This window comes from Zingiber officinale, chromosome 5A (assembly GCF_018446385.1).
Source record: "Zingiber officinale cultivar Zhangliang chromosome 5A, Zo_v1.1, whole genome shotgun sequence".
Classification (NCBI taxonomy): domain Eukaryota; kingdom Viridiplantae; phylum Streptophyta; class Magnoliopsida; order Zingiberales; family Zingiberaceae; genus Zingiber; species Zingiber officinale.
Window position 1 is genome coordinate 122,340,016 of NC_055994.1, and position 15,621 is coordinate 122,355,636.

The following is a 15,621-nucleotide window of genomic DNA, read 5'->3' on the forward strand; positions in this document are numbered from 1 at the left end:
ATAATGAGGCCTTAATGATTCTCTCAGTTGACAATGAAGAACCTCAAACTATTAAAGAAACATTGAAATGCTCAGTTAGAGAAAAGTGAAAAAGTTTCAATGAATGAAGAAATGGAGTCAATGAAAAAATAATTATAGTTGAGAATTAGATAATCTTCCTCCACGCTTAAAGGCTATTGGAAATAAATGGATTCTCAAAATTAAGAGAAAAATGGATGAATTGATTGATCAATAAAAGGCTAGTTTAGTTGCAGAAGCATATATCTAACAAGAATGTATTGATTTTGAAGACATTTTCTCTCGTCGTAAAATTTATGTCAATTCGTATTATTTTAGGAAATCTATATGACACAGCTAGAAGATTACATTGTTGAAGACCAAGAGGACAAAGTGTGTAGACTTAAAAAGTCTATTTATGGTATAAAATAAGCATCAAGACAATGAAATATAAAATTTAATAAAATTATTTTATTTTATTATATTGAAATGATCAATAAAGATCATTGTGTCTATTTTAAAAGATAAAAAAGAATGTTTGTCATCTTATTTTCTATGTTGATATGTTAATAGCTGGAAGTGACATAGAGTTTGTGATAGAAGTCAAAGTATGACTTTCATCACAATTTGACATAAAAGAAATGGAAGGAGCTGAGTGCATCTTAGGAGTAAAGATCATAACAGATCGATTAAAGAGGCTATTGAGTTTGTCTAAAGAGGTTTATATTACTAAGATATTACAAAGCTTCAACATGTCGAATTGCAACATTGAACAGACATCTGTAGCGAAAGATAATGTTCTGAGCAAAAGTATGTGTTCCAAAACTCTTGAAGAAATAACCCAATGAACAAAAGACATATGTCAGTGTCATTGGTAATTTAATGTACACTATATTGTGTACACGTCTTGATATCAGCTATAGTGTTGACTTAATTAATCATTTTCAGTCAAACTCAAGACTAAGGCATTGGAAAGCAGTGAAGATGATATTTAAATATCTTAAAGGGACAACATATTATTGTCTTTATTTCTAAGAATCTAATATGAGCCTAAAAAGCTACACATATGTAGATTGGGCTAGGGACCTTAACAATAAAAAATCCGCATCTGACTATGCTTTATTTCTGAATGGTGGAGTCATCTCGTGAAATAGCAAGAAATAAACTTGTGTAGCATTATCAACAATGAAAGCTAAATATGTGGCATGTGCAGCAACCGTGCAAGAAGTTGTCTGGTTAAGAAAGTTCCTAAAATCTCGAAAAATTATTAGGACAAAAAGAGATCTATTATTATTTATTGTGATAATCAAGCTGCCATAACTTTTCTATAAGGATCCTAAATATCACAACAAAAGCAAGAACATATCTATTAAGTATAATTTTTGTTAGGGATATAGTTCATAAAGAAAAGATATTTCTTGAGTATATATCTATACAGGTTATTTTTCTTGATCCTTTTACTAAGTCATTGAATAAAGAGTCATTTTAAGAACATATGAAGTCTTTGGGACTTTATAGAATGTAATATATTATAAGATGTTTAATTGTGGAATGTCATGATCTATTCAATGTATATGTTATTGTTAAATTTGGATAAAGTTTTGGTGAGCATGTTAAGTTTTGGATAAAGTTCAATGTATATTTAATTGTGGCAAGTTAAGATTGGTCCTCTCACATGGACAATCATTTCTATTTGTTAAGAATAAATAAAGGTAATATCAATACTTATGGGACAACTAATGAAGTTGTGAATAGAGACATACCCATAAATTAATGTCACCTTGAAAGTAGTATCAAGATGAGATTATTTGTAAATTGATAATGATTGGAGTAAATGTACTCACCATTTACTAAACCTGTTGAAAGATAATTTGAATTCATGAGTTGAATTCAGAATTAAACATTAGATATGTCTATATCAAAATTTGCATGATATTAAATTTGTAAAACCATACACTCTTTATTAGTAAAGAAAATAACATTATAGCATGTGATTCATATCACATATGTTATAACGATAATAAAATTAGTATGAGAATGAATCCTTACTTCTCTACTATGTAAGACTTTTGAAATTATAAGATAATACCAGTTTTACCCTCAATAACTTTTTTAGTTGTCTATTTGAAGTTTTTAATCAGTATTTACTATTTTAGTATATATCTTAATAACTATGGTTGATTCAATTTATAGAACATGACTAAGAAAATGACTGATTAATATGAATGAATCCTAGCTAAAAAAAGAATAAATAGATTTATATTTTTTATATTTATTCACTGGTCGACCAATATATTTTTTATTTAGTACTAAAAATGTGATTGTGAATAATTGTAATGATTGAAAATGTTGAACATATTTTTGACATAATAGTCATTACGAGATATTAGAGATGTTCATATTGATGTAAATTATTTAATGTAAAGTAAATACAAGATATTGATGTCTCCAATTTATTTTGAAATGTGACTATGTAAAATATGATAATTTTCTTTGCTTTAATAGCTTAGTATATTATTGTTGTACAAACTATTTTTTCTCAAGTATAAATTGATTATTTGTGGCTTGATTGGACTAATGAGAGATGTTGGTAGTGAGCATGCAGTTACCATGCTGCACATGAAGTTTTTTTTTTTAAAAAAAAAAAATACTGCTACGTGCAATTTTGGAAAACTTCCTATTTATCCCTTTATAAAAGCATCCAAGTAAAAAGTAGAGAAACACTCGAAGTTTTGCAAGATAAGATTATTCTAACAAAGAGGAATTTAGCTCATGAGATCTAGGGGTGATTCGTCGTGATCTTAACACAAGAAGACAATACATCAATCCCAAGTGAGATTATCTTTTTTATTATTGAATTGAATTACTGAAATGACAAATGTTCATGCTTTAAGTCTAATAGCTCTACTCAATGGTTCCTTCCAACTCGGCATCTTAGACATCAATCGATTACGGTAGTCGACTATAATACTTTCTATTCACTTTTGAGTTGAAAAATACTATTAAAAAAAATATTATTCATAAGTCGACTGTTATAGTCGACTGAAAGATGATTCACAGTGCTGAAAATACTATTTACATCAAATTATTTTATGCCAAGAGATTCTCATACCTTAGTAACTTTCTTGCATGATTAATACTAGTCAATCTTGACTTCTTATGACCTCCTTGTCTAATATTAAATTGACTTCAATTTACTTGACTTTCCTTATTAAAGGTCTTTCTTCTCTAGGATTTCTTCCAACTTTTAATATCATGTCAATCTTGATTTGTCAGAATTTTATCATTGTCAAACATCTAATCCATTTTGACTTATTTAGACTTCCATTCACATGCTTAACATCTGATCATTTATAACTTATCAGGACTTCACCTCTTATTCTTAATATTTGATTCTACTTGTTAGGATTTTACTCCTTATTAAATGTTTGATCAACCGTGATCCATTTGAATTTTTTTCTTTGTTAGACTTTCAATTACCAAGTATTAAAGTATCTGATTAATCATGATTCACTTGAACTTCTTCATTATTAAATATTCGATTAACCTTAATATACTGATGTCTCACTCAACTATCAATCAAATCCAATTTGAATTTGGTCAATCTAGAGCTCGATTGCACCATCAAACTTGAATAAAGGGAACAATTGATCGTAAAAAGGGCAGTCTTGTAAAATAAATAGTCACTAATAATCTAAATCAAACACAGTATCACTTGGATACAAGATGAAATTTAATGTATGCAAATACTAGTGCCTTGTCGAGTGTAGTGGCACTCTCAACAACTAACGTTGCACATATTGACCATTATGTTGTCATATCCAAAGTCGAATGGAATGTGTTCTGGGGTATAATACGATAGTAAAGTGACGGAGCTCTTTCTCAATGCTCCACATTTTTGAACATCCACGTAGAAGCTAGGGATCTCTTTATTATTCATCTATATTTTTTGAATTTATCTGATGATCAATTTATGGGCTCGGGCTGTCTATCTCATGGCCTCATTACTCGGATCGTAAGAGTCGGATAAAATTAAAAAAAAAATCGAATGGAACGAATATATATATGCATGAAAACCACGATGGTCTTCACAAAGAAGACGTGAGAAATGATAATTACACGTAGTACCACAAAAAACGTTGTAACAGTAAGTGAGAAGGAAAAAAAAGGACAAAATGCTTTTTAAAATATTATCTTCCCTTTCCACCGATATTTTATTTTTATTTTATTATATTAAACCAAAACAGGAAGTTATTTTGGTAGTTGGGGAAAAGGGGAATTTATTGCTTTTTGCCCCGTCAAAATCATCGACGGAAGAGGGCAAAAAAAAATTATGGATCTGGAGACGAAGACGAAGATGGTCCATCCGGTGGCGGAGGCCGACGAGCGCAGCCCCTTCGGCCCCCTCACCGCCGACGAGTTCTACGCCCGCCACGGCGTCACTCACTCATCCTCCTACTTCGTTAACCCCCGCGGCCTCCGCATCTTCACTCAGTGGTGGGAACCCCTCCCCTCCGCGCCGCCGCCTCTCGCCATCGTCTGCATCGTCCACGGGTTCACCGGCGAGTCCAGCTGGTTCATCCAGCTCACCGCCGTCCACTTCGCCAAGCACGGATTCGCCGTCGCGGCCCTCGACCACCAGGGCCACGGCTTCTCCGAGGGCCTCCAAACCCACATCCCCGACATCGGCCCCGTCGTCGATGACTGCGCCACCTTCTTCGACGCCTTCCGCGCGCGCTACCCGCCGTCCCTCCCTTGCTTCCTCTACTCCGAGTCGCTGGGAGGCGCCATTGCGCTGCTGCTCCACCTCCGCGAAAAGGCCGGGACCGTGGGTCGCGGTTGGGACGGCGCCGTGCTCAACGGCGCCATGTGCGGCGTGAGCGCCAAGTTCAAGCCGCCGTGGCCGCTGGAGCACCTGCTCTCCCTCGCCGCCGCTGTCGTCCCCACTTGGCGAGTCGCCTTCACGCGCGGATCCATCCCGGACGTGTCCTTCAAGGTGGAGCGCAAGCGGCGGCTGGCGCTAGCAAGCCCCTGCCGCACGGTGGCGCCGCCGCGAGCCGCCACCGCGCTGGAGCTGCTCCGCGTGTGCCGGGAGGTGCAGGGGCGGTTCGAGGAGGTGACGATCCCGATGCTGATCGTGCACGGCGAGGCCGACGTCGTCTGCGACCCTGCCTGCGTGGAGGAGCTCCACCGCCGGGCCGCCAGCAAGGACAAGACGCTGCGGATCTACCCGGGAATGTGGCATCAGCTGGTGGGGGAGGACGACGAGAGCGTAGAGCAGGTGTTCAACGAAATCATCGAGTGGCTTCGTGCCCGATCACTTCGCCGTCCGGCGCCCGAGCAGGCTTGAGCCTCGGCTTGGCTCGATCCATCGTCCGGCGCAGTCTTCCCTATTTTATCGAATAAAGTAGTAGATTTGAAATGCCATCAGTTGTTACTTTGTGTGAAGCATCCAGAGTCTTCTGTAACTTGTTCATCGGTTCGTCCTGTTGTCGTGTTTACTGTAAGAACTGTAATAGAACTAATTATGTTAAAATAGTAATATTTAATTGTACTAATAAACGATGAGCATACAATAAACTTTAATAATAGCAAAGGGTTAAGAAATTGTGTATCTCCGGTCGAAGCGTCGGACGTGCCGACTGTCTTTAGAGAATTGATTGCCGCCCACGGTGCAAAGGCTCTCTGGCAAAATCCTCCCAAGATCCGACAACCGCTCGCGTCGCTCATAGGTGCACTCCAAAACGAGCACCGCACTCGGACTCAACCTCAAATCGCAAACCAAGCCTCAGAACTCGGAACAAGGGGAGAGAAGAAGAAGCAGAAGGCAGAAGAAATGCTTTTCTTCGATGTGTTTTTAGAAGGAACGGAGGAAGTGTATTTATACACTTCGAAACAGTGCAGAGGAAGGGACGCACTTCCTCTTCTCACGCGCGGATGCGTTGTATCGCATCCTCATACGACGCGCTCCGCGCGGATGCGTTGTATCGACGCGGAGCGCTGCTTCGTTTCCTCACGCGGACCAGAAACGAGACCAAACCAGAAACCAAACTGGTTTGGTTCAGACTGAACCAAACCAGCAAAAAACAGACCGGGCCGCCCGTGAGCGCAAGGCCCATGGGCTGGGGATTTGCACCCCCCCTGCGCGCGTTAATCGCGCACGTGACGCCCGGTTTATGGATGTCCGGCTCGAACCCCCCAAATCCACTCGATTTGGGCTTGGCCCGCTCATGCGTGTAGGTCTTCTTATTATTGCTAAGCAAGGATGGAAGGGCTTCATATATAAGCCCTTCCAAGCTTTTCCACTTAGCAATGTGGAACTAAAAACCACTAAAAAAATTGCTTTGAATTTAAAACAAAACTCAACAATCCCCCACAAATTCAAAGCAATTTTTTTAGTCAAAAACAAAGATATGTTCTGAGGCTTGGTTGCAATGAGCTTTTAGTGAAAATACCTTCCGGTTTGAATTTGCACCTAAGTACACCAATCTTATTCACATAGGTTTGAAGAGAACAGAGTCTTGATCTTAAACCTTTTATATGTGAAGATCAATTGGTAACAACTCATCACTGGCGACGGTTGAATCCTTCTGGGTTGGTGCATTACAGCCATGCCACCGAATCTTGTTTCATAAGTGCTAAGGAGAGTTGCCTAGACCCCCCACACTGCGGCCTCACAGTTACACTTACATAGGTGAGTTCTCCAAGGATGTACTGCAAGCATCCTGTCATTAAGACCTTGAACTCATTAAGAGCTCTTAAGCTCATCCTTACTAGCAGTCAAGCATCTATCCAGGGAAGAGACTATGAGATTATATCTCAATTAATTTGATGCCTACGTTTCACCCTTATAGCTTGTTTGTACCACATTGAACCTATTTTTTGGGATCTCCAATCAGATAGGTTGGGTTGCCGCTATAGATGAAACCAGGACAGGCCTCAGTCCCATTCCCTTACTGGATCTCTTGATTTTCTCAGAATCAATTCCTTTAGTGAGTGGGTCAGCAATATTGTCTTTTGAACTTACAAAGTCCAATGACACCACTCCAAGAGACACTAGCTCACGAATAGACTTTAATCTTATTCGTACATGTCTCTTCTGTTTCTGGTTATACTTGGAGCTTCTAATCTGAGCTATTGTTGTTTGATTATCACGGTGTACTTTGAAATAGAAGGTATTGGCTTCATCATCAAGGGAATTTCGAAAGAAGACCCTTAAGCCAATCGGCCATCGTGGTATCCAAAGCACACCCTCGATGTAGAGGTTATAATCGTCTGCTTACAGACCTCCAAGCAATGCACCGCCTCAGTGTAAAGACATAACCAAGAACGCCTTTACACTCAAGCGATGTCGACTATCCAATGGCATCACTATATCCCTCCGGATCGCAGGAATCTCCATACCACAAGCCCAAGGATATAGTGCCTTTCAGATATCTGAGTACTCTATCTAATGCATCCCAATGCGTTCTGTCCGGACAGCTGGTAAACCTGCTCAATTTCGATATAGCAAAAGAAATGTCAGGTCTAGAACAATTAGCTAAATACATTAAACTACCTATTATTTGCGAGTATCTTAATTGAGACACTGCCACACCACTATTATTCTTGTGGAGAGTTTTTGAAGGGTCATATGGTGTGACAACAGATTTAACTTGGCTATAGCCATATTTCTCTAATACTCTCTCAACATAGAGTGATTGAGAAATTGTTATTCCTTCAGTTGATCGAGTCAACTTCAGCCCTAAAATCATATCAGCACAACCCATATCCTTCATATCAAACTTACCACTTAAGAGGGCCTTAGTCTCTTTTATAATAGAAAGGTTAGTTCCAAACAGTAGAATATCATCTACATATAAGCATAGGATAATACAATTATCACCTTTCATTTTAGCATATACACATTTATCAGAGTCATTCACTTCAAAGCCAAATGATAGCATAGCTCTATCAAATTTTTCGTGCCACTGCTTTGGGGCTTGCTTCAAACTATAAAGAAATTTGACTAACCTACAAACTTTGTTCTCATTTTCAGAAACTACATATCCCTCAGGTTGATCCATATATATCTCTTCTTCAAGATCTCCATTAAGGAATGTCGTTTTGACATCCATTTGATGGATCTCAAGATGATATATGGACGCCAATGCTATTAACAATCGGATTGTAGTAATTCTTGTAACAGGAGAATAAGTGTTAAAATAATCAATCCCTTCTTTCTGTTTGAATCCCTTAGCAACTAGGCGGGCTTTGAATTTATCTACTGACCCATCAGGTTTTAGTTTTCTTTTAAACACCCATTTACATCCTATAGTGTTACACCCAGGAGGTAAATCTACCAACTCCCAAGTGGCACTAGAGATAATAGAGTCCATTTCACTTTTAATGACCTCTTTCCAGTGCTTAGCTTCAGGAGAAGCCATAACATCTCTATATGTCACAGGGTCACCTTCTATATTATAGGTGATAAAGTCCTGGCCTAAATCCGTAGACACACGTTGCCTCTTGCTCCTTCTCGGTTCTGTATACTCACTAGATTCATCTAGTCTAGAGTGACTTGAGGAAGGTGTACCCACTACGGATAATGGGACCTCTACGGAAGAAGGCTCATTTCTAGTAGGAATACTAGATTGAGGTGTTCTCGTCTTCATAGGAAATATATCCTCAAAAAATGGAGCATCGCGAAGTTCTACAATAGTATTTGCATCTATTCCAGGAATTTCTGATTTAATAATCAAGAACCTATATGCAATACTATTTTGAGCATAACCCAAGAAGATACCATCTACGGTCTTTGGACCAAGTTTTTTCCTTCTGTGTTCAGGTACTAGTACCTTTGCAAGGCACCCCCACACTTTAAGGTATTTCAAACTTGTCCTTCGGCCTTTCCAAAGCTCATATGGGGTTTTATCCCTTGACTTCATTGGGACTCTATTTAGCACATGACATGTAGTGTATAGAGCCTCCCCCCATATAAAGTTGGGTAACCCAGAACTGCCTAACATGGAATTAATCATATCTTCAAGGGTTCGATTTTTTCGTTCTGCTATACCGTTGGATTGAGGACTATATGGAGCAGTTACCTCATGGATTATACCTGTATTTTGACAAAATTTTTGAAACAGGTTCGAGGTAAATTCTCCACCCCTATCAGACCTTAACCTCTTAATAGTTTTATCGGTTTGATTCTCAGCTTCAGATTTAAAGTTCATAAATTTATCTAAAGCTTCATCCTTGGTTTTTAGCAAATAAACATAACAATAACGAGAGTGATCATCAATGAAGGTAATGAAATACCTTTTATGATCTCTCGTTATTACACCGTTAAACTCACAACAGTCAGTATGAATCAATTCTAAAATATCAGAATTTCTATCAACTGATTTGAAGGGTTTACGGGTTTGTTTATATTGCATACAAATTTCACATTTTTTCTTATCATTTATAGCATGCTTAGGGATCATGTCAAGATTCATCATCCTTTTTACGATATTAAAATTGACATGTCCTAATCTGTCATGCCACAGATCATAAGACTCAATGTTATATGAACAACCAATATCAGAAGTTTTATTTAAAGTAGCATTTTCTACATTGAGTTTAAATAAACCTTCATTAAGGTAACCTTTTCCAATAAAGGTTCCTAAATGTAATATTACAACTTTATTACATTTAAAGTTCAACTCATAATCAGCACGGACTAACTTTGATCCGCTAATCAAATTCCGACGGACCGCTGAAACGTGATGCACCTCATGTAGTGACAGGACTTTTCCAGAGGTGAACCTCAGGTCAATTTGTCCTATCCCAAACACCCTGGCTGCAGAATGGTTCCCCATGGTCACGGAAGTGCCTTCAATTACCTATCGCTGGTGTCGTCACTAGCAGTCACGACATTTACTTGTGCCTTAGTATTGCTTTGGTTTTTCTCCTTGTCCTTTCGCTTAGGGCAGAATTTGGCATAATGTCCAACCTGTCCACATGCCCAGCAAGACTTAGGTTTGGTTCCAGTTTTCTTTTGAACCTTTGGGTTGGGTTTCATCTTGTTTTTCATTTTCTGGTTTTTGAATTTCCTCTTGTCAGATGAGACTACTACATTTGCCTTTGGAATAAAATCCATAGGCATTCTTGTTTCATCACTTTTATGTTGCTTTCGATGTTCTTCTTCGATATTTAAGGCAATCATCAAATCTTCGAGAGAGATTTTACCTCTTCGATGTTTAAGAGTCATGCCAAAATCTTCCCAACTCGGAGGCAATTTTTCGATGATAGACAAGACCTGAAATTTTTCAGGTAATGGCATATCTCCTTCAGCAAGACCATGAATTTGAACTTGGAATTCATGTGTCTGCTCAACCACAGATTTACCTTCAACCATTTTGAAGTTCAGGAATTTTGCCACAGTATACTTTTCTAAACCAGAATCTTCGGAGTTGTATTTTTTATCCAAAGATTTCCACAGCTCTTTAGCTGAAGAGGTTAAACAGTCAAATAGTGCGTCTGAGAGGGCAGACAGGATTCTCCCATGGCAGAGATAATCCCTTTGCTTAAACCTCTCTAAGGTAGCACTACGGGCAGATTCCTCTTCATTAGGTGAAGGAGGGTCTGTTTCTATAACGGAGAATAGCCCTAGCGTAGTAAGCCAAAATTTCATTCGTTGTTGCCAACGTCATCAGTTTGCCCGTAAAATCTGGTCGGGCACTAGCCTCATCAGACCCCGTTACCCTATCGTTCATCATGTTTATTGATGCTACAATCAATTCTCTAAAAATTGTAAGAACTGTAATAGAACTAATTATGCTAAAACAGTAATATTTAATTGCACTAATAAACGACGAGCATGCAATAAACTTTAATAACAGCAAAGGGTTAAGAAATTGTGTATCTCCGGTCGAAGCGTCGGACGTGCCGACTGTCTTTAGAGAATTGATTGCCGCCCACGGTGCAAAGGCTCTCCGGCAAAATCCTCCCAAGATCCGACAACTGCTCGCGTCGCTCGTAGGTGCACTCCAAAACGAGCACCGCACTTGGACTCAACCTCAAATCGCAAACCAAGCCTCAGAACTCGGAACAAGGGGAGAGAAGAAGAAGCAGAAGGCAGAAGAAATGCTTTTCTTCGGTGTGTTTTTAGAAGGAACGGAGGAAGTGTATTTATACACTTCGAAATAGTGCAGAGGAAGGGACGCACTTCCTCTTCTCACGCGCGGATGCGTTGTATCGCATCCTCATACGACGCGCTCCGCGCGGATGCGTTGTATCGACGCGGAGCGCTGCTTCGTTTCCTCACGCGGACCAGAAACGAGACCAAACCAGAAACTAAACTGGTTTGGTTCAGACTGAACCAAACCAGCAAAAACAGACCGGGCCGCCCGTGAGCGCAAGGCCCACGGGCTGGGGATTTGCACCCCCCCACGTGACGCCCGGTTTATGGATTTCCGGCTCGAACCCCCCAAATCCACTCGATTTGGGCTTGGCCCGCGCATGCGTGTAGGTCTTCTTATTATTGCTAAGCAAGGATAGAAGAGCTTCATATATAAGCCCTTCCAAGCTTCTCCACTTAACAATGTGGGACTAAAAACCACTACAAAAATTACTTTGAATTTAAAACAAAACTCAACATTTACTTGGACCGAAACTAGTAGTGGCGCCTAAAGTCTTCTTCTCTTTGGCAATTTCTTCTTCCTGCAGGTGTTGAGGAGGCTGAATTGAAGACAACATTGGAAGGGACATTTCAGCATGGTAGTGCATCAATGTCACTTAGTCGTGTTGGATATCGCTCTAGCACAAGCAACATTACCAAGAAAAATGGGCACATTAAATTTGAATCCTATAAGTTAATAAGAAGGTTGTAGGCAAAAAATAATCAAAAAAATCCAATGAAGCCAGTGTAAATCAGTGTTGCAAAAGATTGCAGTGGTAGTGAACTCTTGAATGATCGTTAGGTGTTCTTTGAAGGCAAAAGTGATGAACAATTGTGGCTTAAGAGACTACGCAAGTCTAAAGGACTTGTGAGGCAATGAACAATTCATCATACAAGAGGTATGGTATTATGGCATGGTACTATTGCTAGCTACTAAAATTTGAAGATATTTGGATGTCATGTTTATGTGCTGTGTAGATAATGAAGGCTTGGAACTTAGATTTATCAAGAATGTTTGTTCTCGGCTATAAGTCTAGGGTTAAGGGAACTTGGATGTTGGATCTATAGAGTATGTTTTTTCCTTGGCTACAAGTCTAGGGTTAATAAGGGATATAAGCAAATTGCCAAATCCATTAGAATTTTGTTAGCAACTCATTTCAGGCTTTCATCTATTTTATTTGGGTAACTAAAGATGGAGTAATTAGTTGTGTTGATTTTGATTTTACTGGAGACCTTGACAAAAGAAGATCTCTTATAAAGTATGTTTTAACTATTGATGGTTGTGCTATCAATTGAAATGCTACGTTGCAGACTACAATTTAGTATCTACTATTGTGGTTAAGTACATGATTATCACTGAGGCTTATAAAAAAGTTATTTGGATGATGGGGTTGTTTGGTGAACTCGGTGAAGACTTGCATATTCCCATAGTTTGTGATGGTGAGAGTGATATTTTCATCACCAAAGATCAAATATTTCTTGAGAGAGTAAAACACATTGGTGTCATATCATTTTGTGTTGCTTGTGGTGATATTCTTGTTGCTGATACGATGTCATTTCCTGTGGCAAAGTTTAATCATTGCTTCCACTTCCGCTGGTGTTCCTTGTTGATCTATGTCATTTGGGGTTTTTGTGGGAGAGGTGGAGAATGTTTTTGTTAAAAATTGTAGTCTTATTTTATTTCCTTTCTTTGGAATTTGTATCGAGGTGGAGATCGTTAGAGTTTGTAATTTGAATTTTGTTGGGTAAAAAGTAATTAGAGTTTCTCACACACATATTTATCAAATTAGAAATTTGGCAGTATGTCATGTGAGCCACAAACACTCTTTAGTGGAATAAAAATTTATGACAGTTGTTAAATGGGGAGCCACTTGCTCTGCAAGACTAATTGGGTCTAAATACCTGAATTATATATATAAAAAGAAAATAATGTAAGCCACAATCACAATGCTTTGCTCACTACACATAAACTACAATAATATTCAGGTAGAATACAACATCTAATATATCTAAATCGACTAGATGAATATCTCTAAGAAGACTTCATTAGTATCTTTTAGTATATTAAAGGGGTATTCTATTTTGATTTTTTTTTTTATCAAAAGTATATCCCACTCCTTGTAAAATGATACAAATATTCTTTAACACACTGTATGTTTTTAACATGTGCATTCTTGCCTATATTTCCATCTAAATTATATCATATTGTAGCAGTCACAAAATCATAACGGTTACAACTGTGCAATGTCTTAGAGGTCATAACTTTTGATTCGGCTTGAACCATGTGATGTATAATATATTAAATCGAAACTCATTCAGAGATATTTAATTTAATATATTTTGTATCCTGTCGTTCAACCCGAGTTAAACATTATGATCTCTGAAAATTTACTCGACATACACGTTGTAGCAATTATGAAACCGTATCTGTTACAACTATGTGATAACTTAGTTGTAACAGCTACGAAATCGTAGTTGCTATAACTGAAAACTAAACTTTAAGACAAAATAACTTTTGATTCGGATTGAACTATGAGATGCAAAATATATCAAATCGAATCTCGTTTAAAGATTTCAAATTTGATATATGCGTTCCATGGTTCAATCTGAATAAAAAGTTATGATCTTTTAAAATTTATCCAGTATACATGTTATAGTAGCTATAAAATCATAGCTGCTACAACTACAAATTATAACTTTTACAGGTTACTACTTTTGATTCGGGTTGAATCATGATATGCATAATATATCAAATCAAAGCTAGTTCAAGGATATTTAATAATTTGATATATTGTACGTCTTATGATTCAATCGAAATTTAAAATTATAACATCTCAAAATTTATCTAGTATATACATTGTAACAATTACAAAACTATAATTGTTACAATTATGTCGTAATTATAAAATCTTAACTTCTATAATATGATCTGATTTAGACAAAAAAAATATAGGTACAAGTGTATATATCAGAATTATACCGTGCGTCAGAGAATATTTGTATTATTTTATAAGGGGTAGAGCGTCCCTTTGATAAAAAAAATTAAAATGGAGAGCTTCTTGTAACAATTAGATAAAAGACGTGTTCTTTTACAGCATGTTTGGAAAGACTAAGAATTGAATTCTTAGTGGAATTGGAATTCAATTCCATTGTTTGGTATAAAATTTTGATATGGAATCGCTCAAGAATTGAATTCTAATTCCATGAAATAGTGCAAAAGCAAATCAGACCAAACCCCATCTGATTTGGATAGGGAATTTACTCTGAAGAACTAGAATTACTTAAATGCCCCTTTTAAAACTCCCTTTTTTTTTCATCTGCCGACTGCTTGCTCCCGTGCGCCGTGTGCCAACTTCTTCCCGTGTGCTGGATTGATCAAGAGTGGTATGCTAACACTCTCTTTGTTATTAAATGGTTAGTTATGAGGATAAAATGGTAAATGTATAAGAATGAAATTCAATTCAAATAGATTTCAAATTAAGGAATTCAATTCAATTCTGTTATTCACTAATCCATTCCAAACATAGGAATTGAATTGAATTCCTGGAATTCCAATTCCTAATGGAATTCAATTCAATTCCTTCATTTAAGTTGTTTCCAAACAAAGTGTTAACTTTTGCCCCAATGTAAATGTAAAGTGGGTACAATAAAGAATCGATATAATGTATCTCATTAAAAAAATTTAAATAGCAGTAAATAATCAAGAATAACATTTTATATTTAATTAATCTCATTAATTTCTTATCAAAATTTTTCTATGTCAATTATTTGAAAATCAATGCACAATATAAAAAATTTGATGAACCTGGTATTATCCAACCTGGGCCATTTAGTCTCATCTTATAAAAGTTTTTCACTAATCGTGAAGATAAATTGAAAAACGTTCAGGGTTGATGATTTAAAAGTTTAACATCTTATGATTATACGTCTCATTTAAAGAAAAGTTTATACAACTACATCATAGTTCAGATCCAACTATAAATATTTGAGTGATAACTTGATGCTCTCCTACTATACCATAGAGGTAATGCATAATGTATTATATAAAAGGTGGATATTGATAATTCATTTAGGGAGTCTCACATATTCAATCTCTCAAATATAACAATGAGTCATTACTTAGTAAAATGGAGGAAATGGAAACCCCTCCCTCCACTCCCATTGACCACTCTATCATTCTTATTCTCATTCTCATTCTGGTCCCGCAACTAATCGCACCCTTAGTAGATGATGCATTATAATACATGAAACCCTAGTTAATTTGATAATCGATTATAAATTTACTCGTAATTTATCTTATTTTATATAATCTAGAGACGGATATTGAAAAATACATGGGATTAAGATAATCCCCAATTACTACCACTGTAATACAAGAAAGAACCGTGGATATTTTTTTTAATCATAAACCAAAAGTTTATAGGATAATTAATTTTATTAATGTCATATAATTAGTGATGTAGCTCTTTTAAAGTGTGAAA

At 37.2% G+C, this 15,621-nt stretch overlaps 1 protein-coding gene across 1 annotated transcript; it reads left to right on the forward strand.

Annotated features, from left to right (window-relative positions):
• Positions 1-4,279: 4,279 nt before the first annotated feature.
• LOC121981528 (caffeoylshikimate esterase-like) lies at positions 4,280-5,593 on the forward strand. Its single transcript, XM_042534096.1, has one exon. The coding sequence runs from the start codon at positions 4,331-4,333 to the stop codon at positions 5,345-5,347; it is 1,017 nt and encodes a 338-aa protein (XP_042390030.1). The 5' UTR covers positions 4,280-4,330; the 3' UTR covers positions 5,348-5,593.
• The last annotated feature ends 10,028 nt before the right edge of the window (positions 5,594-15,621 follow it).

Excerpts from the sequence above, each read along its gene's own strand:
- LOC121981528 (XM_042534096.1), top strand. The coding sequence starts at position 4,331 with ATGGATCTGGAGACGAAGACGAAGATGGTCCATCCGGTGGCGGAGGCC.